This window comes from Battus philenor, unplaced genomic scaffold (assembly GCF_028537555.1).
Source record: "Battus philenor isolate CCGP_79_NKW_IND1 unplaced genomic scaffold, ilBatPhil1.0.hap1 SCAF_15, whole genome shotgun sequence".
In the NCBI taxonomy this organism is placed as follows: Eukaryota; Metazoa; Arthropoda; class Insecta; order Lepidoptera; family Papilionidae; genus Battus; species Battus philenor.
The window spans coordinates 8853155-8880885 of NW_027181677.1; the positions used below are offsets into that span (position 1 = coordinate 8853155).

The 27731-nt window shown below is 30.9% G+C and overlaps 1 protein-coding gene across 1 annotated transcript in view; it reads left to right on the forward strand.

Moving 5' to 3' along the window:
• The first annotated feature begins 567 nt into the window (after positions 1-567).
• Positions 568-27731, forward strand: part of LOC137918710 (estradiol 17-beta-dehydrogenase 11-like) — a 34675-nt gene continuing 7511 nt past the window's right edge. Inside the window, exons 1-2 of the mRNA XM_068761590.1 lie at positions 568-790; positions 16500-16915. Of these exons, the coding sequence (XP_068617691.1) occupies positions 16600-16915 (316 nt within the window). The 5' untranslated portion in view covers positions 568-790; positions 16500-16599. The remainder of the gene's footprint in view (positions 791-16499; positions 16916-27731) is intronic.

Below are 27731 nucleotides of genomic sequence, written 5' to 3' on the forward strand. Positions count from 1 at the left end.
GTTACCATCAAGACGCATTTCAGCCGTTGTACATCCAAACGTCAACGATCAAGACCCGCTGGCTTGCAAATAGGTGATAATGTTTGAAGGATCAAGTGCAGTTACATATTTTTAGTTCGTTATTAGCAATCAATGAGAAAAGTTTTGTATTTTCTGGTATTTTTACTCTGTTCAGTAGCTACGGAGTAGTAATGTCATAGTTTTAAAAAATCAAGTGAATAAAAACTCAAGTAAAAGGACCAAGCCATTTAATTGCTTAAAGATTTTGAAATCTGAATATTTTTTGTGTAACAATTTTAAACATAACACGTATTGATATGAAGCCATATTGTGAAAAAAATGAATTTGTTTATTTTTCACAAAAATCGGTAGCATATCTATAAATCATTAAGAAATAACTGTTCGCTTAAAGGTTTCCAAATCATTCATATTTAATGAAAGTTCGAATTCGATAGCACGCGGTCGGACAGATAAAATAGCATACACACAGTAACATTGCGTCAAGGCCGCTGTCAGAACGAGGGTGTAGGGTCGCGCCGAACTGCGCGCGCAGCAGTGCAAGTCCATTTAACGTTCAGTCGATTCGCAGCGTCGTGTGCTGTCACTAGCTGTATTGCTTGCGACGGCACGCGAATAACAAAAATAAACATTCCAAAATTATTAAAGTGTCTATTCAAATATTTTTATTTGAGAAAAATTAAAAAAAAACACTAATTTTATCCTGTGTTGTGCTTGTGAATCAACTAATTAATTCTACCAGAAATATTTGATGGGCTTATAAAACAATTTGGTAAGTTAAACATCCAATAGGGCTAATGAAATATAATGCTGATTCGCACTGGGAAAACGTTTTCGTAGTACATAAGATTTTCGAAAGTATTTCAAGGCAAACTTCGCGCTTTTTGCGCTTTGACTTTGAATAAAAAATAACCTATATGATTTAGATGCTTTTTATATCACTAAAACCATAATTATTATGGAAATTAAAGTGTATTTTGAAAAGTATTGCAAAATATGCAATTTTAATGACTTCTTTCAAATTAAGGTAAACTATATTATCACAGTTAATAATTTTGTACTTAATAACGCTAAGACCGTCGTTTCGTCGATAAAACCTAAACAGAACCTCGGCGGCTATACCGACTCAACATTGTTTATAAACATCCTCGTTTTGTATCAGTTTGCTCGAGAATTATTACAATTTTTTTTTATAACTTTTCGTAGAATTTTCATGTCTATATGCATCCATAATGTGAAACAATAATTATTTCTATGTATTTTAATGTTTTGGATGATTTTTTTAATTCGTGATTTAAATATGAAATTATACAAAAATTATGTATTTTATAATGTGTTTTTATAACAAAAATTAAGTTATCCATTTCGATAAGCTCTGAAGATATCATATTATAGAGTAAAGTGATAATAATTCCTTTAAAATTTTGGTGTATGGCAGGATCGTTTGATGAACATTGTTTATTCTTAGCAAAATTAGAAAATGTATTTGAATATCAACCAAGTTTAGTGTAGAACAGAATTTATATCGGTGTCGATGTTTTAAGCGTTTCAAAAGCGGATTGACTACTTTAATATTGCTAACCATATGAGAAAGGTGTAATATCTACCTGTAAGTATCAATTCTGTTATGGAAATAAATTGTTTTAGTCATTGCCAATAATTGGCAATAATTAAAACAACAATAAATTACTAGTAGTCTCATGTGTTTGTCATATATTAATTAGATAGATAGATTAACCGATTAGTCGCTAAAGTTATTACATATAAAACTTATATTCAATTACAATTTAATATACATGTAAATATTCTAATTTATTTTAACAGACTTATGCAATATCAACACAATTGCAGTACGCAAATATAAGCGCGTTACTAGCACAAGTGTATCGTTACATGTGCATCAATTGTGCTTTCGAACTACGAGGTTGCGTAAGATAAAAATAGAATAATAATGATTATTTAACAAAACATAAACGAAGTATCTTTCCGGACAAAATACCAATTGGAAATTTTTCAAATAAAAATATAAAAACTGCAGCAAATATTGCGAAGTATTTTGAGATGATTATCATTTATTATTTTTATTTTGTTTCGATGAGAAACCGGCATTATGACCTGCAAAACTAAATTACAAACTATTAACGATTATGCACACAAAAATTACATAGTTTTAAAGCATACTTTAAATTTGTAGAAAACAATTAATGCAAAGATTTACAAACGTTTACTAAGAGTTTAAAGTGGTAATAAAATTTAAATAGAAATGGGTTTTGATGTGTGCAAAGGTAAACGGAATGCGTAATGAGATAAATAATTATAAACACTGAACTATTATTAATAAATTAGATAAAAGGTTTTAAACTTGCACTATTCTGTTTTTAAAATTATTATTATTATAAATCATAAAATAACGATTTATTACAATATGAATTACGAAGAAAACCATAAACGTTGGTTAAAATGTCGATCATTTTTTAATTATTCGTTCTGAATTTAAATATTCCATCAATTTTTATATTTTTTAGTCTATGAATTTGGTTGATAAATTCTTAGCTGGCTTCAATCACGTCAAGTAGGTAAGGCATCGCGTGCGCAGTTGAGAAATGAGCATTCAGAAGGCCGACCGGTCTACGTTGACGGAGCTATCGCGTTTACAGTCTTAGTGCCTCATTTAATGCATACGGAAAGATAAATATACTGAAGAATCTAACCAGAGAATTTTCCGTACATCCAGAGATTTTTATTAACTTATCAATACAAGGTTTTAATTGCAGAAGCAACTAACTTAAACTAAATAACTTTAGATATTTAGTTTAAGTTAGTTGCTTGTATTTAGATATATAGGAATTTATTTTTAATGATTTTACTAAAATATCTGTAATTTTTAATATCACAAATAAGTTTATAGAACTGAATATTTATTAAATTTAATAAGAAAAAGGTACAAATGATTTCACCCGATCATTTTAATTATCATGTCTGCCAATAGACGTCTTCCTAGCATTATTTGATACTATAATTTATGTATGTATAAACTCAGAAATTTATTTACATTACAATCATTGAGCGCAATTTATGTATGAAGTAATAGCCCTGAGAATCACTTATATAAGATACCAGGGGACGTGTACAGAGTGTTATGTAGAAGAATGTTGATATTTTGCAGGTGGATGGAGTTAATCTATCCAAATATTTTTTAGTAGAGGCGCCATGGTCTAATAAGTTTTAATTTTTAATTATAGTAAAAAGCGGTTTACTTTAAAATTACTCTTTTTCGAGTTATTTGTTAAATAAAAAATAAAATGTAAGATAACAATAAATTATTTTTTTTATAGTTTTTTAAAATAAGCACATAACCTACAATAGAATCAAAGTGATTTAACTTTTTAATAACAAAAACAATCGTGTTATAACCAAAAGAAAACATACAAATAGTCTTATTAAGTTTTATAAACTTCAATGCGTCTCTACGAAAAGTAGTTTGTCTTCTCCTCTTTCATTTGACGGCCAATACTATGATTACAGCTTCACAAATATGCCGCATGATATTTTAGTCCGGTCTGAAAAATTACTTATTCTTTCTATTTTACCCCCTTCAAGGTTAAATATGCCATTAAATTAATTATTCATAAGCTCAATAATAAGTTCTTTAAATATACACAAAAACATACTGAAATTTAAAAAAAATCATCAGAAGAAACTCGGTAAAAATATAGAAATAAATGTTAGTTAATTAACTTAATGACATACAATTTTCGTGGGTACAATACCAACTTATGTAATTAAAGTTGAAGGTGAGATTGCACGGAGGTGATCAACATAAACCGGTTCCAACAAGTGAGAAAGGTCTGAATAATATAAACATAAAGAAATAGCATAACTGTAGTACATAAGCTTTATCGTTCACATAATCAATATAAATATAATAATTTGTATAAATTAATTTTTAGCCTCGTCAATCAAAATAACGTTTACATATCTCTCTGACTTCCTCCAAGTTCTGACGTGACGTGAAATTAACCACCGATGTATGTTCCGCTGATGAACACAAGTCTCTCCTTTATCAATGCCACACTATGTTGGTTTCCTAAAGTTTCTCTTTGCACTTTAAGTATTTCACATGTACCGTATTACATTAGGAAGAACTTGATTCCCTCCTGTACTATGAGTCAGTCAGTGTTTTGACTTTAGGCTATCACGAACGCGCAACTTGAAATAAAACTAATTCTTACTGCGAATTGCACCTTGGTTTAATTTTTAGTAGTTGTTTCAAGTGTTTTAAGCAAATTTGGTCACGAGACACTTCCAGTTATGTTTCATTAAGTATAATTAGTAGGTATAAATCTAGTCGTTGAATATGTGTCAGCTCATACACCCCCACTGCAAGGCATATGCTTCCCCCAAAGATATTTATGGGGTATTTATTTTACCAGAATTGCCACGCCTTATAGGTGGTATTAAGATCGCAGTATGGTATTAAAGTACGCAGAGGACGCTACTATCCATCTTCTCGTTGAAACTTGTTTATGAGCAGTGGCAATCTTGTACAATCACCGCACAAAGTGTGAATTATAAAAAATAATATCCCGGGAATTGAAACTCGCGACCTACAATCGCAAGACCCAGTCCTCTACTACTGAGCTATCACAGCCGTATGATATAAAATATATATTTATTACATATGTATATATTTAACATATATAAATATTAATGTTTTAATAATAGAATATAAGACAAGTCTACCAATGTATTAAAAAGTTCAAATTCAAACAAATCTGTGATATCAAAAAATAAAGATAAAGATTGGAAAATAAAAATGTACCTAGCCACCTAAGAGTAAAAAAGATGAGGAAAGGAAGGCGATGAAAACAAGAGAGAATGAAAGAACAACAATTGCAAGATATTGTGAAGGATAAAAGGAAAAAATAAAAGAAATTGAGAAGTACGAAAGTGAGTGTCGAATAAAGATAAAACTCTGAAAAAATTATGTGTAAATGAAGTCCCTGTGCCAAACTAGATAGGGGAGGGGGTACGAGAGGCTCCCAATAGCGGAGGCCATCAAAAAAATATATTAATATTTTTTAAATTAATATATATTTCAAACACTGTTTAGTAAAATGGAATTCATAAAAGTACGTCATAAATTTTTCGTATAAAGGCGAATCACTTCCGAGCAGAAGTCGACCATTTGTACGTCTTTTTTCCCGGTATTGGTTTAAGATATGTGTTTGACTTTGTGTATACTTCAGTATTTTATATATTTATAATAAAAACAAGAAGAATACGGAATTTAAAAACGTGCCATGCAACCAATTTTATTCCAGCTATTAATAATTTTCAGAGAAACAGACGCTCTCGAACGTTTGTTGGTATTAATAACTCTGCATTTATTTTCCTGTTCTAGATTTGTTTTCACTGTACCACTGTGGAAATTGTATTTATTTTTAAAAAGCGAATAACAGGAAATTAATAGAATTATAGATATAATTAATATGTATGTTTTTAGATGCCATACTTGATTAGTGTCTGCTTATATAATAGAATATTTAAAACCTTGCTATTAATATATGCTTAAAAATGGTTCAATTGAAATTCAATGAAATAATTGTACAGACGGAACATAACTTTTAAGAGTATACATGAAGTTAAAGTAGTCTAGTGTCACTTCTCGCTAACCATACAAATACCTTTCTTTTAAAAAAATACCTTCGATATATATTTCAATCGTTTTAATCCTGTGCACTTTATAACAGAAATCAATAAAAATTTAATAACGAATAACAACGTCCAATAGAACATTAAAGAGATTGTTTTAAGGCATCGCTTTCGAAACGATATGACCTCAGTTGACGAAAGTCGGTTAGTTTGTTGAAATCTCTTTATGTTTATTTTTGTATCGTCAAGCTTTTAATTTATTTCAATAGATTAAAAATCAGTGTAGTTTTTCTCAGTCATTGTTGTTATTATTATTTCTTAATGATATTTGTTAATAAAAAATAATAGTTATTGGTATTCATATTTAATAATATCAATAAATTCAGGTGGACATCCACACCTTAATGATTAGCCGCAACGTGATAGATATTAAATTCAGATTTACCGCAAATACGAAGTAGCGATGTGATACATATGAACTGGCCTGTAAAAGGTCGTCTATATGTATATATCTTCATTGTATATAGGAATATATTATAATAATAAGTAAATAATATATTATATAATTATAAATTGTATATAGGAATATATTATGATAATAAGTAAATAAAAATAAACAAAACATTGTCAGCCAAGTTGGACTTGAGGAAAAGGATGTGAAGGAACGCTAAAAATATTGAATGCTGCATGTATAGAAAACAGTATCAAATGTAAGATGAAAAATGCATCGGGTCTTCATGCCAGTGAGATCAGATTAAAAAGAAATCTATATCTCAGTCAGAGTTACAATCATTAATTACTCCAGTAGGTAAAAAAACTTTTAAGGTAAATCCTTACCTCGTTTAAAATAAATAACCTTCAATGCCCTCTCGTCCAGCGAGGTTAATAAAAATTTATACTATATTTTTTACGTTGAATATGATTAATTGTGGGTTGTACGGTTCGTCTGGAAAATTTTCCGAGGTTTACTAATGAACTCATATACATTTTTATTAGTGTTTTAATGTACGACGTACACAAATTTTTAAAATTAAAAGAAGTAGCATCTCTTTGTCAAAAAGCGCTTTCGAACGCAAGGTCAATTTGATGCCTAGACTTAAGGTCATCTCCATTGCTTGTGAAATTAACGAAATCTATTGACTATTCAAGAAGTAATGGAATTCAAAAAGAATGGAAAGAAAGATAAAACGTTATTCCAATGTGAGTTGTAAAAATACTGTTATAAAGTATTCTGTTTCATATCTCGTTTGCAACTTAATAATTTGTGTTACTGTCCTTTTTTTCTGTGCACTTTCTCCACTGCTTTCTCCTCACCGTTCGATGAAGTTTTGGTTGTAACTCCGCCGAGAGTGGTCATTAACGTCACCGCTTGGCGTCTTGACGATGATTAGAGTACACTTTTCTATTTTTACAACTCAAACGAATTATAGGTACAAGTAGTAATGTTGCAAGAAATATACACAAAAATATTTAATTTACTTAGATTAAGTGTTGTGATAAAATTTTGCATGTAATGAAGGTAATGCTCGGGGTCAAGGTTACCATACAGTACTGAATCCGACGAAACTAACATCCAGTATTTAAGTATTACTATTAAAAATCCAAATTATTAATTATTTTGTATATGGTGAGGCCGTTGTACAGCAGTGGAACGATCTTGGGCTGAAACTATGGTAATGATTGTTTATAAACACGTGTTGAAAAGCCTCGATTTTATTTTAAAACTTATGAGTTATAAAAAAAGATGAATAGATATGAGTGAACATTCCATTATCGTTAGTGTTTTTTTTTATTTAAAATAAGTAATATATTTTTGAGACGAAGACGATAACTTAAGTGCCATATCACATGAGACGTTAAGTACGCAAAAGTTCTTTGTCATAAAAAAGGTAACAAACAAATTATTTACTGTCGGAAGATTAGTGTGACTATTATTACATGGACATACAGAGAACACAAAGAAATTATTTACAATTTTTTACAAACTTAAATGTATGTTTACAAGGTTATCTTTATATTTGATAGGGCTTGTTCTTCCTACTCAAAATCACGCTTGTATGTAAACCAAATGTATGTTCATTAATAGATAAAGTAATAGAAGATTTGAAAATATAACTTGGTTTTAACTGTTGTGGGGTTGTGTCTATAACAAGACATCGTGTTGTCTTAGATCTATGACTGCGGTCAAACAATCATGACAGTATTATATCATTTCCTTTTGTTACTGACTTGCTACTGTTGTTATTGCTACTAATCTTATTCAAGATGTACTAAAAGTAAACTGTAATGTGGTAGATCTGACTTTATATCTCGACTACCTTTAATACGTGATCTAACATAGTTAACGTAATAAACTATTCGAAAGCGACCATGCTTTCAAAGAATTCAGGTAAGCTCATGTATCCCTGGGTCACCAACACCCGATCATTCTAGAGAGAAGCGTTGCTGGAGTTTCTTCCGCCACTCCTCCCAGAATAAACGCTTTCCGGTGATAGTTATGTTAGCTAGTTAACAGCAACTGACCAAGTCGATGAGCAGTCCTCTCGGGCGCCCTTGTTCCTTGGGTATTATCAACGAGAGTTCGCTTTTGCTCTATGGAGCGTTCGCCTAAGCGATCTAAGAGCATTCCGGGGAAATAGCAAGATGTACCATAAGCGTCCTCTGCGCCATGCTACCTCGGACCTACGGAATCTGCTACTTGGGCAGTGTGAGCCAGTCGTTTATAAATACTCTTACATCTATTGTTCGTGTGTTATCTCGTGTCCAATGGCCAATGTGTCATGTTCGTAATAATAATAATAATAATTGATGTAACTTTCACTTTCTGTTGTTTTTTTTACTAAATTTCCACATGTATCTTCGCTCATTTCAAAAAGGTAACAACGTTGCGTTAATAAATTGAAAAGTTGCGCCTTGTGTAATTTAACCCTGAGGCATTGGATTCGCACAGCTGCGTTCAGCCGACGCAAATAGAAAAAAAATCTGTTTGTATCTATTCCTTTCTTATTAACGCCAGTTCGCCTTTTCTGTTGTCGTCATTACATATATTTAAGAGATTTCCACCTATACACTGATTCATAACGATGTCGCTGGAACCATAAAGCTTAAATACTTGAAATTAAGAAAATTCCGTTCATCGAATATAGGTCAGTGAAGAACGGAATTTTAAAAAATTCTACCCGCAATGGAGTTTGTGGGGGAAGTATATTAATAAATACATGTTTTCAAACTACCTCTCTTATAAGTATAAAACTTGTCCAGAATATTTTATTGGCATGTTGAAAATTACTAAAAATGGATGTTATGAAATTGAACCCACAAAAGACATTTCGGGCCACGAAAAGCAGGCGGGGGATAGCTAATAAGTTATACTAGATATATTATAAATATTCGCATCATTTAGTCAAATCATTGTAGTTTTAACCTAACAATAACCTTTATTGCAATTGTTATTAATAATTGTTAAACAATGAAGAAACAGTGCAGTGTCCTATTTGACTTCAAGACTTCTCACTATTGTTTAAGATTTGCTATTTGTTCACCTTGTAGTTTTTTGCAATACGGTTATTATATGTAAAACACCTTTGCTTACATGTCTACAATAAATTTCATAGTAGTTACGCTGTATTTGCGATTTTAGTGCCTTATTTATGTCATGGTTGCGCTAGTCATCTTAAGACTATTTGATTTTATTTTGGACTCTGTCGCCCTGTAATATCGCTTACTACGACGCACTTTAGATTGAAACGCATTCATCGTCATAATGTCAGCCGTTAACGGTCCACTGTAAGGCGTATACTTCCCCACTTGATCACAAATCGCCGCAATGTCTTGCGCTGCCTATCCATCCGCATCTCTCCCTACTGCCGACTTCCCCCTACCTTCAACTATGTCGTATCCACCTAGTGGACGGCATACCGATGCCACGTCTACAAGTTCGTCTTTAGGCATCTGCAATAAAATTGAATTCTGGTTCCTTCATAAATAGCATTTTTATATGAGAGTATAGGAACATGTATTTTAATACCCTCTTGGTATACTTTCACATTGCATTTTTTTTTCGTAGAGATTGATTTATTACTTTTATATTTACGCCTAAATAATTATGGTATTCATTTAAAAACAATAAAACAATAACAATCACATTTTCGATAAATTATTTTACAATAATAATATTTGAAGGGTAAATGTATGTTCTTTTGTAATTACTAGGCCGCGCGTTAAAAATGTCATGTGTAAAAGTATTGGCTATTGAACTATGAAAGAATTGCAATATCAGCGCCCCAACGGTTCGAGTCTGTAACAATTATCGGATATGTGAACGTAGGTCATACGAATTTTGCGTCACTGTTATAATTTATGCGTCATTTGCATATATATTCCGTTAATTATACGTATATCTCGCAATATTTATGAACAATTCAATATTTTTTATTGTAGTTCATTTCACCAATGTTACCCTAAAAAGTACAGTACATACTTTAAAAAGAGAATAGTCTGTCGAAATGAAATTGAACTGTGAAATTGAAATTATTATTGGACTTTTTGGTATTATCTTACGAAAAATATGTATATATTTTTGTCTATATTTTACTGCTTGTTTCCTTTATATCAATAAAATGGTTTAGTAAAATGATTCGCCGATCAGAGCTACTATACCACTCATTCAGTTTAATAAACAAGTGTAAGGGATAGAAGGTTCTAGTGGGCGCATTCAACGGTTAAAAAATAAAGATGTGTTTATATGCAGCTATTTATTTTAAAAAATGCGAGTAACAATATGTGTGCTTATTTTGAACACAACAGCATGGCTAATCACAAATTATAAAGAAATCGGACTAAAAATATGTAGTCTTAGGGTAAATAGGATCAATTAATGTAAGAGTAAGAGAAAGCGTCTACTCTAGTAAAAAAATATCTCATTGTTTTATTCCTAGCCAATGAAATAAGTTGTGCATTTTGTGCTAGTAACTACATTCGGCAATGTGTTATATTGCAAACATTTTGAAATAAATGAAAAACTATCGCAAACAAAAATAATATGTCATATGTATATATCGATAGTCACCTGTCATAGAGCCATCATGTGAGATAGCGAAATACTACCTCGAAGCCATCGTCGCAGTTGCTAATTCCTTACGACATAAACACGCATATTTGTAAATGAGGGCTAAACGAGGTAAACGCTGTTTAGGTTAAGTAACAACAAAACGTTATTAGTAAATACTTATTGGCGTGAAGCGATGGCATAGTCAAAATATAGCTGGCTAACCTTGTGTCTCTGCCTCGATACTACTTCACGTTAGAAAAATAAACCCAGACGGGAAAAAATATTTAATACAGTTATAATTATTAACGGTTGTTTTAAAATAACATTTTACCTATTTACATTGGCATTCAAGTCACGAGAATTTAATTTTTTTTGATATTTTCATGTGGTTAATGAATTTATGTAAAGGAAAAAGGTTTCTTTCGCAAAGACTAAACCTATGAATCTGTCATCGTCGGTATCGAGTAATTTCAATAATCATATTTGTTAATTATCAAAACATCAAGTGATCCTGTACGTTTAAGTTTTGAAAACACGAACTAGATGTCATTATCCTTGAATTATTAGTGTACTATTGTAGTTTATCGCACTCCGTAACGCAAGCCCCGTTTTTGATGCTGATCACGCATGTTCGGTCAAGTTCACCTTTTGTAATAAATGTCTACCCAGTGTCGTGGTAACTCGCTTCATATTTGCTGTTAAATAGATTTGCTAAGATTCAAATATTACATTTAAATCTTATTGTCAGTTAATATTAGCCCTTGACCGATTTTGTCATGTGTTTAAATAATTTTAATTTTATTATATTAACGAAATTGTACTATACCTTGCTTTTTTACGTACACCGATTAAGGAAAATTTTTTCATAGTTAAAAGTGACAATAATATGTTATGGGTAACTATTACACAGCTTTTGTAAATAATCTACGGATTCCATGTTGCGAAAAAACGTTTATGTTTGACCTTCATTCACCTGAAGGATTATTAATGGCACTTAACAATCATTAGTACGGGGTTAATTGTAATTCGCAGTGTAATACAAAATAATGTTAATTGCATTTTGCTTAGCGCTTTGTATGCAGATTATTTCACAGTTTTAGATTTTTTTTAATATTAACATTGCTACATGCAATACAAATCAATTAAAGTATTACAGGCCCAATTGCAATTGTAAGACGGCAACTTGCAACATGCGTCAAATTAAAAAAAAATTAAAAATGAGATCGATACTTTAAAAACTAGAAAACAACCATAATGACACAAAAAAAAAACAACTACCAAAAATTAAAGTAAAGATAAAGGCCACTTTAAAACAGAATGTGACATCACAAATACTAATGAATAATAAAAATATTACCTTAAACTTTATAAATGCAGTAGTAATGTTCGTTAAAAAGTTCAATAGTAAATTTAAAAATATATAGTAAAAAAGAAAATATCGTGCCAAACATAACATTTCACTGTTTTCCACCTTATTGCGCCGATTGAAGATTTTATAATATTTCTTTGTTTAATGGAATCTGTTGAAAATGATTTTTTATATTTTTAGGTTTTGTAAATAAGATGTATTATTATTATATTATGACGCTCGTTTATATCTCTACTATGTGACGGCAGAGACCTTTTCGACTATAATATATAATATATGTTTAGGTTAGCACTTTTTGGAGCAGTGGTAACCCAGCGGTAGAGGACTGAGTGTTGCGATCGTACGTCCCGGGTTCGATTCCCAGGGTACAATTTTATATAGTTCATATTGTGTGTGTTTAATTATATAGGATTCCCACTGCTGATAAACAAGTTTCCAGAGGATGGATAGCAGCGTCCTTCAGGGTACCATATTATTAAGAGTAGCGATTATGGTATTTCCCCCATAGATATCTTTGGGGGGATATGGCATAATCGAGATCTATGCCTTGCAGTGGGCTTCTATGTGCCGAAACGACGACTTTTTAGTGCTCAGCTTTTTATTTCTCCATTTTATCCATTTACACTTATTTACTACTTACAACCATTTCTGGTAGACTTAGGGATAATCCTAAGCTTTATTTAAAATTACAGAATTTAAAATTGCTATTCTCAATTATTAAAACAAAAAATGAACAGTTATTGAACAATATTTACCAACTAACTATTTAAATTAGATTATGGTACCTAAATCTATTTACTTATTATTTATCGTTGTAGATCTGACTGTTTTTAAATTCCTTCTTTTTTTAATCAAGCGTATGTCTGCCTGGTATATTTTAAATTTTGTTGGCAGTTTATGATAAAAATAAAAAATAATATTCATCTTTATTACCTTAAGTTTCTGACACTGCACTTATTTTGCATAAGAAGCGAGATGGTATTTTGTATTTTGTTATTTTTACTTTATAAGATGTAGGTTAAAGACTATATTGTTAGACGACCTCAGTTTCTGTGTACTCTTTGGTTTACTGGTTCAAGCGGCCCTGTTCGAGGCGTTTGTGCAATCCGATTGCGTTCACCGGCACGATCGCGTTGCGACACCTTCATATATGAAGGAGTGCTTGCTGTGCTTACTCTGGCGCCCGGTTGTTTGATCTTCTACATCAATGAATCATATTTTTAATCACTGCAGGAAGTGCCCATAGAGTATAAAAGTAATTAACCTATGTTTATACATTTGCAACTTAGAACCAAAATGGGTTCCAATAATTTCTTAATTTTTTAACGTTATCTTTGATCATTTCGTATCTAGGTAAACTTCCACAATATGCATACTCTTATGTAAAAAGCGCACTTTATTTGGACAGTTTTAAAATAAGACAACTGTTAAAATTAATAATTTTCGATAATAATTAGAAAAACCAAATTTGGGTAAGTTAGGCTACATTCGCTCTCGGCTAAGGGAAAAGTGTAATCTTAAAACAATAATGAGATGATCAGACGAACATCACTGAATGGTAAATAGTGTGTCACATTAACAACGACAATTAGTGCATCACTCTCGGGGCACAATTGCTTCTGTCACTCCATGAAGCGTCTGCCGAAGTGAGCTAAATCCTGTGAAATATCTATGTAATTGCTCGTGCTCGTTCTGATATCCATCAGAAGAAACCTTACAACTAAGGCATTTAATAAGTAGCTGAAGCTAAGTGGTCTTTTCAAATATGATGTGACGATGAAAAGGATACGCCATTTTCATCATCAATTTAAAAACCCAAGAGTGCATCTATCTCTTTTATGCGGCCACAGGAGTGCATTTCGATTTGTGAACTAATTTTCTTTTTGACAATATGATAAGTGTTTTTAAGAGAAAAAAAAGGTTAAGCATGTTTGTTACAAAAAGCCAAGCTTTCATCGTCACAATACCAGAAGAGATCGTAGTCAAAAGAATCTTGCTTAAAAATATACTACCGCACCTATGATTTGTTTGCAATGAAATTTATTTAAAAAAAACATCGACAACAATTTTGTTACTGTTTGTTATATTAGTATGAAAATTATTTCAGTTTTCAAACTAATTTTCTTATTTTCTGTCGGAAACTTATTTCCATTGTTCAATGACTACGTATATTTTTCGATGACTTGTCTTTGTTTTTTGAGAAGCAATTATTTTAATTCGTAATGATAAAAAGAAGGTTTTTTATGAATTCAAATCTCAAGGTAAATTGCATGTTAGAAGCTCAGTTATTACAATGTGACCTTACGTTTATTCTGAGTTGCATTTGCAAAAAAAATCAGAGATTAATTCAATAAATTAAAGTAACTTGAAATTATTTCGAAGGACATTGTTGAATGACGTATGTAGTGATATTTCGTCTATATATTATAAAAATTACATGATTTTTTTCCCTAAAATTTTTTAACAGGATCTATTGGAAACTGTCTAGGAACTGCATTTTTCGCCGACCTTACCAAGGTGAACGTTTTCCTCTGCACTTGCCGTCCTGTGGTCTCCACTCTAAAACCTAGAGGCCCCCAGTGACTATCAGTTCTGCATGCTATGTGCCCATTATCATCAAAACAGACCTAAACTATACAAATACATTCGTCGAAAAAGTTATGCGTCTTGCTTGTTCACGGAATTCACAACGTACGCGTCCACTGGTTTTTGACAATGACGTTTCAAGTTTTTTTTGTTCCTTTCGAAGGGTAAAACCAACATCAGTACACAAAAAAGTATATACATGTATTACCTGTTTTTTCACTTGTTCAGTTCAGTTTTTCTAATGAGTGGTTTTTTACTTCTCTGTATGTCTAAAAACCTTAATGTACATCATGTTCTGACGTAAGTATTTACTGTATTAATAATTTTTTTTACTGTATTAATAAAATTAAAATATTATATATGTTTTATAATGTCATCGATTTATAATAAAAGACTTTTTGTCATGAATTCTTAGATAAATATTTTCTTTATTACTATAAAGGGCCCTCTGCGCTTCCCCCACTCGAATTCGCGGAATCTGCTAATACCACTTGGATATCAGTTAAGGATCGTTGCCAAAAAATCTTAAAGTTATGATATATAATATATAAGAACTTTTTGTATAAAAAATTATCGAATGTGTTTTTTACTCACACTTAGTCGGAAGTTTATAAAAACGAAAAACATAAACGTGTTCAATGAAATCTATATGGAAAAATAAATAAATAATGTTTAATGGAATCAGGCGTTATTTTGCGGAAGTCCATCCTAAGTAAGAAAAGGGTCAATATGTAGCTACTTCCGCACATGCAAATGCAATGCCAAAAAAGCATTTACTCGTATCAGCGGACTGACAGGCGGTGCACTTTATTGCACGACTACGACTGCATGTGCGGAAGTAGCTAAATATTGGTCCTTTTCTTAAATAAATAATGGTTATGAAATGATAAAAAAAATAAAAAATGGTATATAATTTTTAATGCATTATCTGTTGATCTGGTTTTAAGGTTATATATATTTTAACACGTTCATTTATTAGTTACTTAACGTGTGGTAATATTTGACATATCTATAAGGTTCGACGTTAGTTTACATGTGCTATGTATATACAGTAATATGATTAATATTTACTAATAACATTATATAAATTATTTCCTATGTGTGATATGTTAATAAGAAATGGAGATGGAACTCCGTTTTTGCGGTGTCCATTGGTAAAATACATATTACCTAACAAAAATAGTTAAACCAAAAATGTTGAACAAAACAATTAACACTGTGAGAGATGAGCACTTGGTAAATAGCTACAAATATTTCTCAATTTGCTAATCGTATGTTAATGAGCATTGTTAGCCCAGCGGTAGAGGACTGAGACTTGCGAACTTAGGACGCGGGTTCGATTCTAGAGATACAGTCTTATATATAATTCACACTTTGTTTTTATTAATTATATATGTAGGTTTGCCACTGGACACAAACAAGTTACTATATAATAGGCACCAGCGTCTCCTGCTTATCATAATACCACACTGCGATTGCCAATCCGACGGCTAAGCGTGACCATCCCCCCACAGATATCTTTGCGCTGAAACGACACAAATCACCGTACTATTTCTATAAATCGATATTAGCAATTTAACGAGCTAAAGTTCGCTCCTCTCGGGTACTCCACGCAATTGGAATACTAAACGCATTTCGAGTGATTCTAAGCCGAATATAAAAGAAACACTAGCGGTTGACAAAAATAAATAATTCGTTCGAATGGCGATCACATGTTGCAATTATGCAATGATAAAAGCAAAATCAGCATTTTATGAATTCAGTTAATTGTGTCACTTGCACAATGAATAATTTGTAATAAAACTTTATCTCTAATTACAGGTACAAACCAGAAAACGGGTGTTCGTGTTAAGAGAAATCACAGAGTGATGCTTAATTACTCTTAGTGTAATTAGAAATTATTAACAGTGCCAAATTCAAAATGTCGACGGAGAGAGAGGAAACCCAAGAATTCATCAACGGCATGAGACCTGGGCCGTTAACTAGAGAGATTCCTGACTGCATGAGAGATAAATACACCATAGTGCAAACAATATTAGATGTAATATCCTTTTGGATATTAATATCAGGATATGTTATTATGGGAATATATAGGTCAATAGTGGGATATCCAAAGAAAGAACTTAAAGATAGTATTGCTGTGGTCACCGGCGGCGGTGGAGGCCTGGGCAGTTTGGTAGCTCTAAGACTTGCAAGGCTGGGTTGTACTGTCGTTTTATGGGATATCAACAAACAAGGTCAGTACTAATAATATTATTTATTACGATATTATCATGTAAATGAGTCTGCGTTATGGAATAACATGTCAGTAGTTATAACATGCAAATTATAGACTACATCGTTTATCAATAAAGCTACATTAATATGATGTGCCTCGTGTATATAGAATATAATTACGTAGCAGAACATCACTTGTCTATATTAAAGACAATATGCAAAGATTAAACTAATAAGCACACTTATTTACATACATTTCCTAACAATTATCTTTGACTTAATAGACCATAGTGATCTTTATGACAGGCTTATTAACTGGGGATTACAAACATTAGATATTCATAATTAAGATGAGGAAAATTTTTAAATCATAAGTCTCCTTTCTTAATACCTTCTGCCTTATAAAGAATCTTACTTTAAATATTATTTCTACAAGGACATTCGTCATTTATTTTAACGAAGAAAGAATTTTTGTAAAGGTATAAATTGGCGGGATAATAAATTGATATTGAACTTAGGTCTCAAGTGGAAAATATCGTCTGAATTTTCAAATCTAGGTTCTGTATGAAGACGGAAAGATGGCAGGAAGTTGTGAGAAGAGTCGTGCATAGATCAAGATCACGACTACCGTGTCGTAAAGGATAAATAAGAATGGTTAAGTAACAAAACGCAATAGGATATTGAAATTAGTATGAATACGAGTAGACTTGTTTTGTTTTGACTGTTCACTAGGAAAAGATTGTTTAAATAAAAAGAATTTATAGCTTATATTAAAAGTTATATGCCGTCCGGTATGCCACTGGCTTAATATTCCAAAACTCCGAAACTATTCACGTGTCTTTCGAAACCAATATGACGGAAGTCGTGATGGATTCCTTTTCGCTGCACCACATCAGTTGCTGTGGAAATAATTACGCCACGTTTCAAGATACCACGCACATATTGCTTTACGATGTGTGAAGACATGCTAGGTAGTGGAAATCATTTCCTAACCGGTAATTTAGATTGTACTTATACCAGCAGTCTTATGATAAGTGAAATTATTGAATTAGTAATTTTAATATTCAGTAAGTTTTCGATGTAAAAAAATTATATGATGACGTCTGAAAATACAAAATTTAAATCGGATATTCAAATTATAATTTAACATGAATTAATTAACACGCTGTAATATTAAAAGGTATTAAATGTAATGTGAATAAAGCTAGAAGATTAAAGATGAACTATAAATAAATATAAATAAATCTATAAATTTCTTCCAACCTTTGTGTATACGTAAATTTGAAAAATTAATCTTTTAAACCATTGTCACATAATCTCAAAGAAACAAAGGTTGCCGTGTGCAATATAACGGAATCATAATTTACTTTGGTCGTGACTTTTGTTTACTTCAACCTTCACGTATGCTTTACGGTACGCGAAGGCTTACTCGGTAGTATTTTCAATTTTTATTGCCTTAAAATTTTGACTTTATCTCAATATTTTTGCCTTGCTTTGCCTTGCCTCTAGACTTTAAGATTTCATTTTAAGTTAATATCAAGTTCTTTCCCCTTATCTCTATACAAAATTGGTCGACCATAGGCCGAATCTTCGGGGAAAACAGTGTAAAGTTTGTTCAGAAAAAGGATTTCTTTGTACAGGATTCAAATTAACTTATATCATACTAGCTGTTCCCGGCCTGTTTTCCGAACATAATAAACATCCCGTAAACTCCTTTTGGGTGTATAATTTCATAAATCCACTTCGACCTCTACTTGGCAAAAGTAATGTTTCTATCTAATTTCAAATCTCTAAGCCATAGACCATTTTATCATTTGGCTTTATGACACAACTTATCCTTAACCCGTTTAAAAAAATAGACACATGCGTCCAAAGTATATAATGATAATTTAATATGTCATTAATCGAAAAGTTTTAATTTTTAAGTAATCAAAAATCAATTCTGCGAATACATATTAGATTTCAATTAAGTATGAGGTGACATAGATAGGTTTTTAATGATAATTTGACAACTATATTATAAAAGCTACCTATAAAGATTTCCTATTTAAATGTATGAGTATTTATGTGATCGTAACATTTAAGTGAACTAATTCACACGCTAATAAATTATTTAAAATATAAGGCTTAAACGTTGAGCAACAAAATATATCAAAATGTATCATAACACAGTGATTTTAGGTAATTAACAGCAATTCCAACGGACAATTAATCCAGTTATAATGTGATGAGTAAGGAAAGCAGATAGTTCTTTCAATATATTTATATTATATTAACATGTTAAGTCTCAAAATGTATGAAAACAATAGATCTCTGACGCATAAAACACGACCATCTAGCACGCACACGTTTTGTCTCTCTTTCTTTGGTTTTTCCTAATTTTTTATTATGGTATTGAGACGTGAATTCTAAAAAGGATAAAATCGGAATCGCGTTGACCCTTTTGATATGTGTTTAGTGGAAGGAGATGCTGCACATTAGCTGGATGGTGCGATGAACTAATGTGTCTATCACATATGATCAATACTAGACTATCTAATATCAAGCTCAAGCAAATCCGCTGGTGGACATTGGCATCTCCTACATATTTTCTGTAGGATTCATTAGAAGCTGGCCTGCATCTAGACTTCCAACAACGAAGTCATTGAGAATTTTGAACGTATTGCTAGCGAGACGAACATCAACTTGAATATACTGATGGGATATACAAAAAAGCATGTAAATGCAGCACAATCTCATGTTCCGGTTTTCGAATGTACATAACACTTGACATCATTGTATATATAGTTATACAGGTGATCAACAACCGGGATCGATGGCCTGACGTTAAACAGCGGAAGCAAGTGAAAAGAGGTCTTGACCCTCAGAACTAAGGAAAATGACGCAACAAGGAATTTTAACGGAATGAAACTAATTGTAATTCCAAGCATGTTCCACAACATTTTTCTGAGAATATGTTAATTTCATGCTAGTAAAAAACACTCCCTTCCCTGATTGTTATTACTCTAGTATTTTTTTAAAATATCTCTGTGCAAGCAGCGCTCTGACAAATACTGAATATGTCCGCCTTAACCAAAAGATTAGGGCTCCCTACTCCTATTATCATTTACTTCTTCAGTGGAATGAATACTATAGCAGACTGATAACATATAAAGATAAGGTTTTTTAATAGGTAACATACTTGGACTAAGAAGAAATATTTGCTTGCCAAAATTTACTATAAAATATTCGGCTTATCTTTAGTGTAGTATGTAAAGAAAACAGCTATATCTCTACAATATTTTAACATGATTAAAAAATAATATAAATAAAAAAAAGTAGAAGTAAGCCGTTATCCAAATACATTACGTTATATGTAAATTTTAAAGGTTGATTGAAAGCGGATTAACGTCGCAACATATATGATATGAAGTTGTCAGTTTTGTCAGTTTTTAAACGGAAAAACAATATACTTATTATTAAAATGAAAATTAAAAAGAAACTACTGATATGTTAAAGATTTTACTAGCCGTTTATAGTGTAAATACAAACAATACCATTCTTTGTTATAACTTAATAACGTTCGTGTTAAAGTAAATGATAGGTTTTTCTGATCTCAACTGGCATATAATTTTATGATACCTAATTAAACTGTAATTGCAATGGTCAAGTTAAATATAAAGTTACTTATCATACCTACGTACGTATGATTTATATGCTGTAAGGAAGATTTATAATTGAGGTATAATACGATTGGTAATGTATTGAGGAAAGCTAGAAGGTATAAATTTTACAAATCAAATAATTATTTGAGCCGCAGGACGTTCACTGCTGGATAGGCAGGTAGACTTCTAAAAGGACGGCCTTAACGAGGTCTTTTGTTTACACTATCTTTTTGTGGGTCAAAAGGGGAAATTTTCCTACAACTATTTCCTGGTCCGTGGTCTCAACTCTAAAACCTTAAATTCTCAAGGACAATTCGTTCTACCCGCTGGCCGGTAACATTTTTTCGTTTATGGATCTTTTATTTCTGATTTGAAAGGTAAATATTATTAAATATTATATAATTAATAATGTAATATAATGTAATTACGAATGAAATCAATGAAATATTGAGAACAATAATTAATAATATTTTTTTTCAGAATAGCATGCCCACTAATTATTTAAATTAAGCAAATGAGGTACGAAACTAGTGTTAACAAATCCGATAAATTAAAGTGATTTACACTAAGATTATCGCAGTCATTGTTCGCATTCAGTGGTCTAGATCTTTACGAAATCTTGCATTGTTTAATGTTTGCTTTTTTTTTTGCAAAGTTTCATTGTGTGAGAGCCTTGTTAGTGTAACCTTGTATTGCATTACTTTGTGTAACTGGATACAAATAGCATTGATAAAATAACATCGTTTTGATCAGAATCGCACATGTATGTTATAGAAATACGTTGAATAATTTATAATACATTTACTTTGCGCAATTTGATTTATACAGATACAGCATTCGATTATCTTAGTACAACAACATAAAAAAAGTAATTATTATACAGGATTATTGGTTAATTGATTGGTTATAGGTGTAAAAGTTTTAAAGGACTGAATGTATTACTTGCCGTCAATAAAAAAACAATGTTTCAGAAATGACAAATAACGTAATGATAATATAATAAGAGAAATAGGTTTAAAATTAAAATTATTTTAATTAAACATTAAAATTAAATGTTACATATTAACTGTCTTAGTAGCCAACACATTGTAATAAAAAATAAATTAATGTTGAGATCATTATTCAGAGTGTTCATTTTATATAGGTGATTGAAAATAGGTATTAAAAAAATTAATGTACATTCACCCTTTTAAAGCTTTTTCCTGCAACCAATCAACCTTTATATTTAATCTTGTACTTTGCCGGATCATTAAAATGTACAGTACAGTCAGTATCTTTATAGTGATTGAATCATTTACATTAAATCATTAGGTGGTAATAATTCCAAAGAAGTTCCAATAGCAATTGCGTCGAGCAATTGCTCAGCAGTAGTCATTATTTTATATGTACAAATAAAGCGTTATAAAGCTTTAAAGTTGATTCACTCAGTTATAGCATATTGCAATAAGAATCTTTCGATAATGTTTTTACTAATAATGCATTTGATAAAATGTACATTAAATTGAATGTTCGCTTTCGGCTTAACAACTGGTTCAATAGCTGTTTTGTTGCTTTACCACAAATTATTTACCTTTTTTAATGTAAAATGATTGATCTATGTAGCATACGTGAAAATTAAGGAATATAATTTGTAACATTAATAAAGATATATTTTCTATAGAAGGAATAGCCTAAGCCTCTCACATAGATTTTCAATAAGGCCTAAAATGTTGATAGTCAAAATGCCTAATTCTCCAAAAAATGCAAATTTTTTTTGACAATGGCGAAATATATATGACTTAAAATTACAAATTGTGAGTTTGTGAATCTCAATTTCCATAGTTATAACAGAGAAAACATTAAGTAGTTGTTTCTATGTTACCTTCGGACGAAAACCTCTTTAAACTTAGCCTGGGGAGTACATATTTGGCTTCGTTTCTCCACAAACAGCCGGACCGGTCGTACAATGGCCGATGACGCAGAGTAATGTACGAAGAGATTTATTTCCAAATAACAATCAATCAAATCGGTTATCAAAGCGTCAATAACTCATCGGTATTGTACACTTAAGGCTAAAGGTTCACAACCATTATTAGACCATTGACATTTATCATCTCGCAGCGCGTGGTTAACTTCATTAGTTCTTATCACTTCTCCTGACTCTTCACCAAGCCCCGTTTGTTTTCTCTAATTATAATAATGTGATAATCAATATATTAAAACATATTTAGGACAAACATTTAAGCATTAAAAGTAGGTAATACATATATATTTTTATATACAAGTCTTTACGAAAAATAAATTAAATTATTTTAACTTCTTTTTTTTTTAAACATTTTAAGGCGTGTTGTGTTTAGTAATTGCACAATGTAGACCAAGAGTGTGTACATAAAATTGAATCGCGCAATAAAAAGCGCAAATTTCCAGAACCCATTCGGCAATATTTTTTAAATTATATTTTCATCATGGCCCGAAAAAGCTAATTAAGAGGAAAGTGAAAAAATTGGGAGAATAATTGTAAAAACAACACATCATAACGTTCTATACAAGCCGTAAAATACATTAAAACACCTGTCTCTAGCACAAAAAACATCATCTCACAAAAAAGGCGTGCTGGGATGATATCAAACAAAAAATTAAATCATAGCCTTGAAAACATAATCATTTTATTATTCAAGTTACAGTCACTTACAGTGTCCTAAATATGAAATGATTGATGAACTTATTGTCTTATAAACAATGATATTCGACCAATATTTTTTTTCTGTAAGGATTATAACTTTTGATAGTATAATCTATCGAAGCATCTAGTATAAGATTTAATATTTCATGATTGTTAATTATTGATTAATAACTAATTATTACAGTCACATCTTTCGAAATGTATATTAAACGGTTAGACATAGACCACCATTAATTAACATATGTTAAAAGTTTGTCACCTTCGCTGTTGCTCATTGTCAATCAATTATCACAGTAAACATATCGAGTAGCCTTTTTAAAGAAATATATTAACATAAAAAATTGAGTAATTATAACAGCGAATATTACTACAAAATTAAAAATATTTCGGTTTTTCTACTTGTCTAAAATGAAATATAAATGTGCAGTTGCAAAAGAAAAAAACCCGCTGCCGGAACATTCCTCAAAAATTTACAATATTGTTTTTAATCGCACTTTTATACACATATCTTTTTTTTCAATAACAGCTTCATCTTAACTTTTTTGTACAGCTATATAAAACATTAGCAATACAACTTATGTATTAAGCGCTAAGTTAATAAACCCAAAAACAAGGTAAAGTCAGATGAATGACGTGCTTGTTTTAAAATATTTTAAATATATTTTTCTCTTACGTTTCAATGAACATTAAAAAAAATTTTCAAGTCATATTTTTAAATACGTTTTTTCCAATTGTAATAAAAATCATATCGATAACGCCTAAACCACATCAATCGATCATTTATCCATGCATATCAGAATGGATAGGCAGGAGCATATTTATTTATATGCGGTGCGTGAAGACTAGATCTATGTCAATATATTCACATTCATAAGCCGTCACGGTGAGTACAAAAGACAAATTATACGTTAGACGTAATACAACGGCATATCCGTTACTCAGAAACTCTTGCGAATAGAATGCTTTCTGTATTTGCGCGCCAGAGAACACTAAGAACATATTAGTTATTTATTTCATACAAGCAGCCTTTACAAACTTCAAATAAATGACTTTATTTATTATTTTATACCTAAATAAAAAAATTACAAAATTTTAATAAGTTATAATTTTTTTAATTTTCATAATGAGTTTGGTAATATAATTATACTTACAGCGTTTCCATTTTTTCCTGTCCATAAGGAACTTCTTTGTGTAATGAACATTATTATCTTGCAACTTGCCTACCAACATATTTGTTGACTCATTTCTATTTCAATAAATTAAAAAGTGATTCTTAACGAAATAGTAAAAGTAGAAAGTGTAATCGTTAACGGGTATGGTATACATTGCTTTGGATCATATAAGTTGATAATTGAAATTTTAGGGTGACCATACAATCTGTTTTTAAAAATTTTGCTGGAAAGGCGACAATATTTATAAAATTATTTATTTATTTTGCACTTATAAAACACAATAAAAGTAAAAACTTACAGAGAATTTGAAAAGGAATATCTTCCGTTAAGCCTAATGTTAATTTCGTGGGTAATATGTACTTATTTAATTCTGATTGAAAACGGATAAATATTATTTAATGTGAAATTTATACAATTTAAAGAACTTCATACAATTAATCAATCAATCATTATATGTCATTAATCATCTATAATAAATATTGCACAAAAAGGTTGTGCAGTGTTAAGAATGTTGAAAGATTTCGTAAAAAGTTACTACTCCACTCCATCTGCATCTGGTCACCCCACATTCACTTTAGCGTACGAGTGTATTGCTTTCTTGATTATCAATAATTTGCAGCTAGATAGCCAGAGCCATGTTTGTCGCTAGATACTCATATCTTTTTACTGGAATGTTTGACTTGAATTTAGATGAACAGTTTTTAAAAGAATTTAGATCACACGTTACAATGTAATGTAAAGGCATTTCATTCTAGCTACGTTTTTTATGTTATCTTTGATCTCGGAGTCGTCACTTATGAAGTGTAGACGTCGTGAGTTTTATAAAAACAAACAGGATACCATTGTGGTCGTGCTGCAAACAATTTTTTTGTTCTTCTCTATACCGAATTTAAGCAGAAAACACTCGTAACAACCAGTCGGTGTTTTAATCGTTTGGAAAGGTTTTGATATAATAAAAACAATGCAAAGCAAAGTAAATAAAAGAAGTTTTAATTAACTGAATTACGACATTTCCAGGTATAACATTAATGTTTTAATTTATAAAAATGAGATAAAAAAATATGAAGACGTAAAGACGGATAAGATTTTAGTATAGTTTATTCCTTCGTATCTTGTGTAGAATTTAGTAATATTTTTTTCGCTTTTACAATATCTATTTAGTCAACTATTTAAATATTATTTATTCATGTAGTATCAACATTAAAAAAATAACATTGTAGTGTTCAATTTAATATTTGAAAATGAGTAAAAAAATTTGTATCTTAAGAGGTGTAATCCTTAAGGATGCACATTTTCTTTTATTTCTTTAAATATGAAAACGTCACCTGCCATTGAACTTTTTCAGCAAATAAAACGAGCGGTCAAGGATCTCGAAATTTCAATGTTTAATTACTTATTGCATCTTCGTCTGCCAAGTGAGTCACGGCCATACGTTTTTTCTTAATTTAAAACATAATTACGGAGGAAAAAAATTCCAAAGAAATCTTCAAAAAGTTAACATGTTTTCATGTTAATTACAGTGATGCATTTTAACCGACCTCAGTACAAAGTCATGTGACCATGGATATGCAATATATACGTTTATTATAATTAACTGAAAAAAAAAACATAAGGCAATTGACCTGTCTATTGTAACGTTTGTGGCTTGATAAGTAACGGATAAGTTCTGGCCAAGTAAGGCTAGTTAAGCTATTCTAGCTAAGTAATGTTCTAGACTAATGGTTACACCATAGTTTATTCCCGTGATTTAGCGGCCCGAAACGAGAGTCCCCAGGGATTTGCTTTGCTACCTTAACAAAGGTTTAGGGTAAGCGCCATCTGCGCTTTTCTCCCTTGAACCCGCGGAATCTCTAAAATGTCCCTTAGACAGTTCAAAAAGAGAAATGTTGATCGTAAGTGCTGATTATTGTAATAGTTACATACGCATATTATTTTTGAATTAGAAGTGCCAAATAAGTTGTCAAGGCGAGCTGGATTCCGGTTTTTACGCAACAGTAATGTCGTGTTTGGTGGTATTTCAAGCGATTTCAAGTGCAATCGGCCAAGAGCGACTTCATAGAATAAACAGTCTCCAAAAACTTCGCATATACTTTAGTTAATAATATTCTATGGAAGATGGCTAGTTATTCTTTACATTTGTTAAACGTTTTTAAAAATCATTACTACAAAAAGTTAGCATAGTTTTAATTTCATGTCGATAAATATGCGTTATATTGTTAGGTAGTTAAAATAATTATAAATTAGTCATCTGCTGGATGCGGGCAGTGCAAGACCTGTCATCTTATCGAGCCTTGGGGTAGGCCTGTGCTTTACAGTGGGCGTCTATGGGCTGACATAATAATGATGAACCAACAAACATAAAATATTTTCTATTATTCTTATTTGAACTTTTTTTTAAATAGTTTTTTATTAATCATTTACAGGTATGTAACGTATGTACGGATTTACATTTATCATATTGTTATTGATGTTTCATATTTTAATTAATTTAAGGTCGAGGTTGATTTAATATTAATTATGCTAATTATACAAATAAAGTACATTTACATCAATTATATTTTTTTTACGCACTGTTTCATGTTTTAAAACAATTTCCCTGTCTTTTTATATAGATATATAGTACAAGTCAATTTTCCATGTGTAGACGTAATTTCTAATAAATAGGTACTTACTTTATAGTCACACAACAATGTCGCAATTTTAAGGCAGCATTATTACACAATATGTATTTAAATAAGGCTCTTTTTTAAAAAAATATTAAACGACGGCAAGAATACAGTCATTTTTAACTGTGGTAAATAAATTGTATAAATATAAATTCTGCATGGATAATATTCGCACGAAAGCAGTTTCCGTCGACATCTTGTAACACATATATGTTTCGGTCGGTCCGATACTTTCTCTACCAGTATGCAATATACTTTTTATCAAGGTAAAATGTTAATAGCCTGCATCGGCAAAACCTACTTGTAATTTAAGAGATTTTTTTATCATTATTATACGGTCGAGCTATAACGATATTGCTCGGAGACGAAGATATTAACGCCTCGTTTGTCGCAGCATTTAGTTTGCATACTTTCATTATAAAAAATCCATAAAACACCATATATACCACGGCCATCAAAATTTTCTAAAGCCGTGGATGCAAATTGCAATATGTACTTTTATATCGATAACCAGTGATAATTGGAAATTTCTAAATTAATTAATGTATTTACTATTACAAGAATTGAAAAAAATAATATATAAAAATTTAACTCAAGAATGGGTTGATCCGTAGACGAAGGCAAGTAACTGACTTAGCCCAGTAGATTGGGAAGTTTAAGTAACAGTGGTCAGACCACACAGCAGACAATGG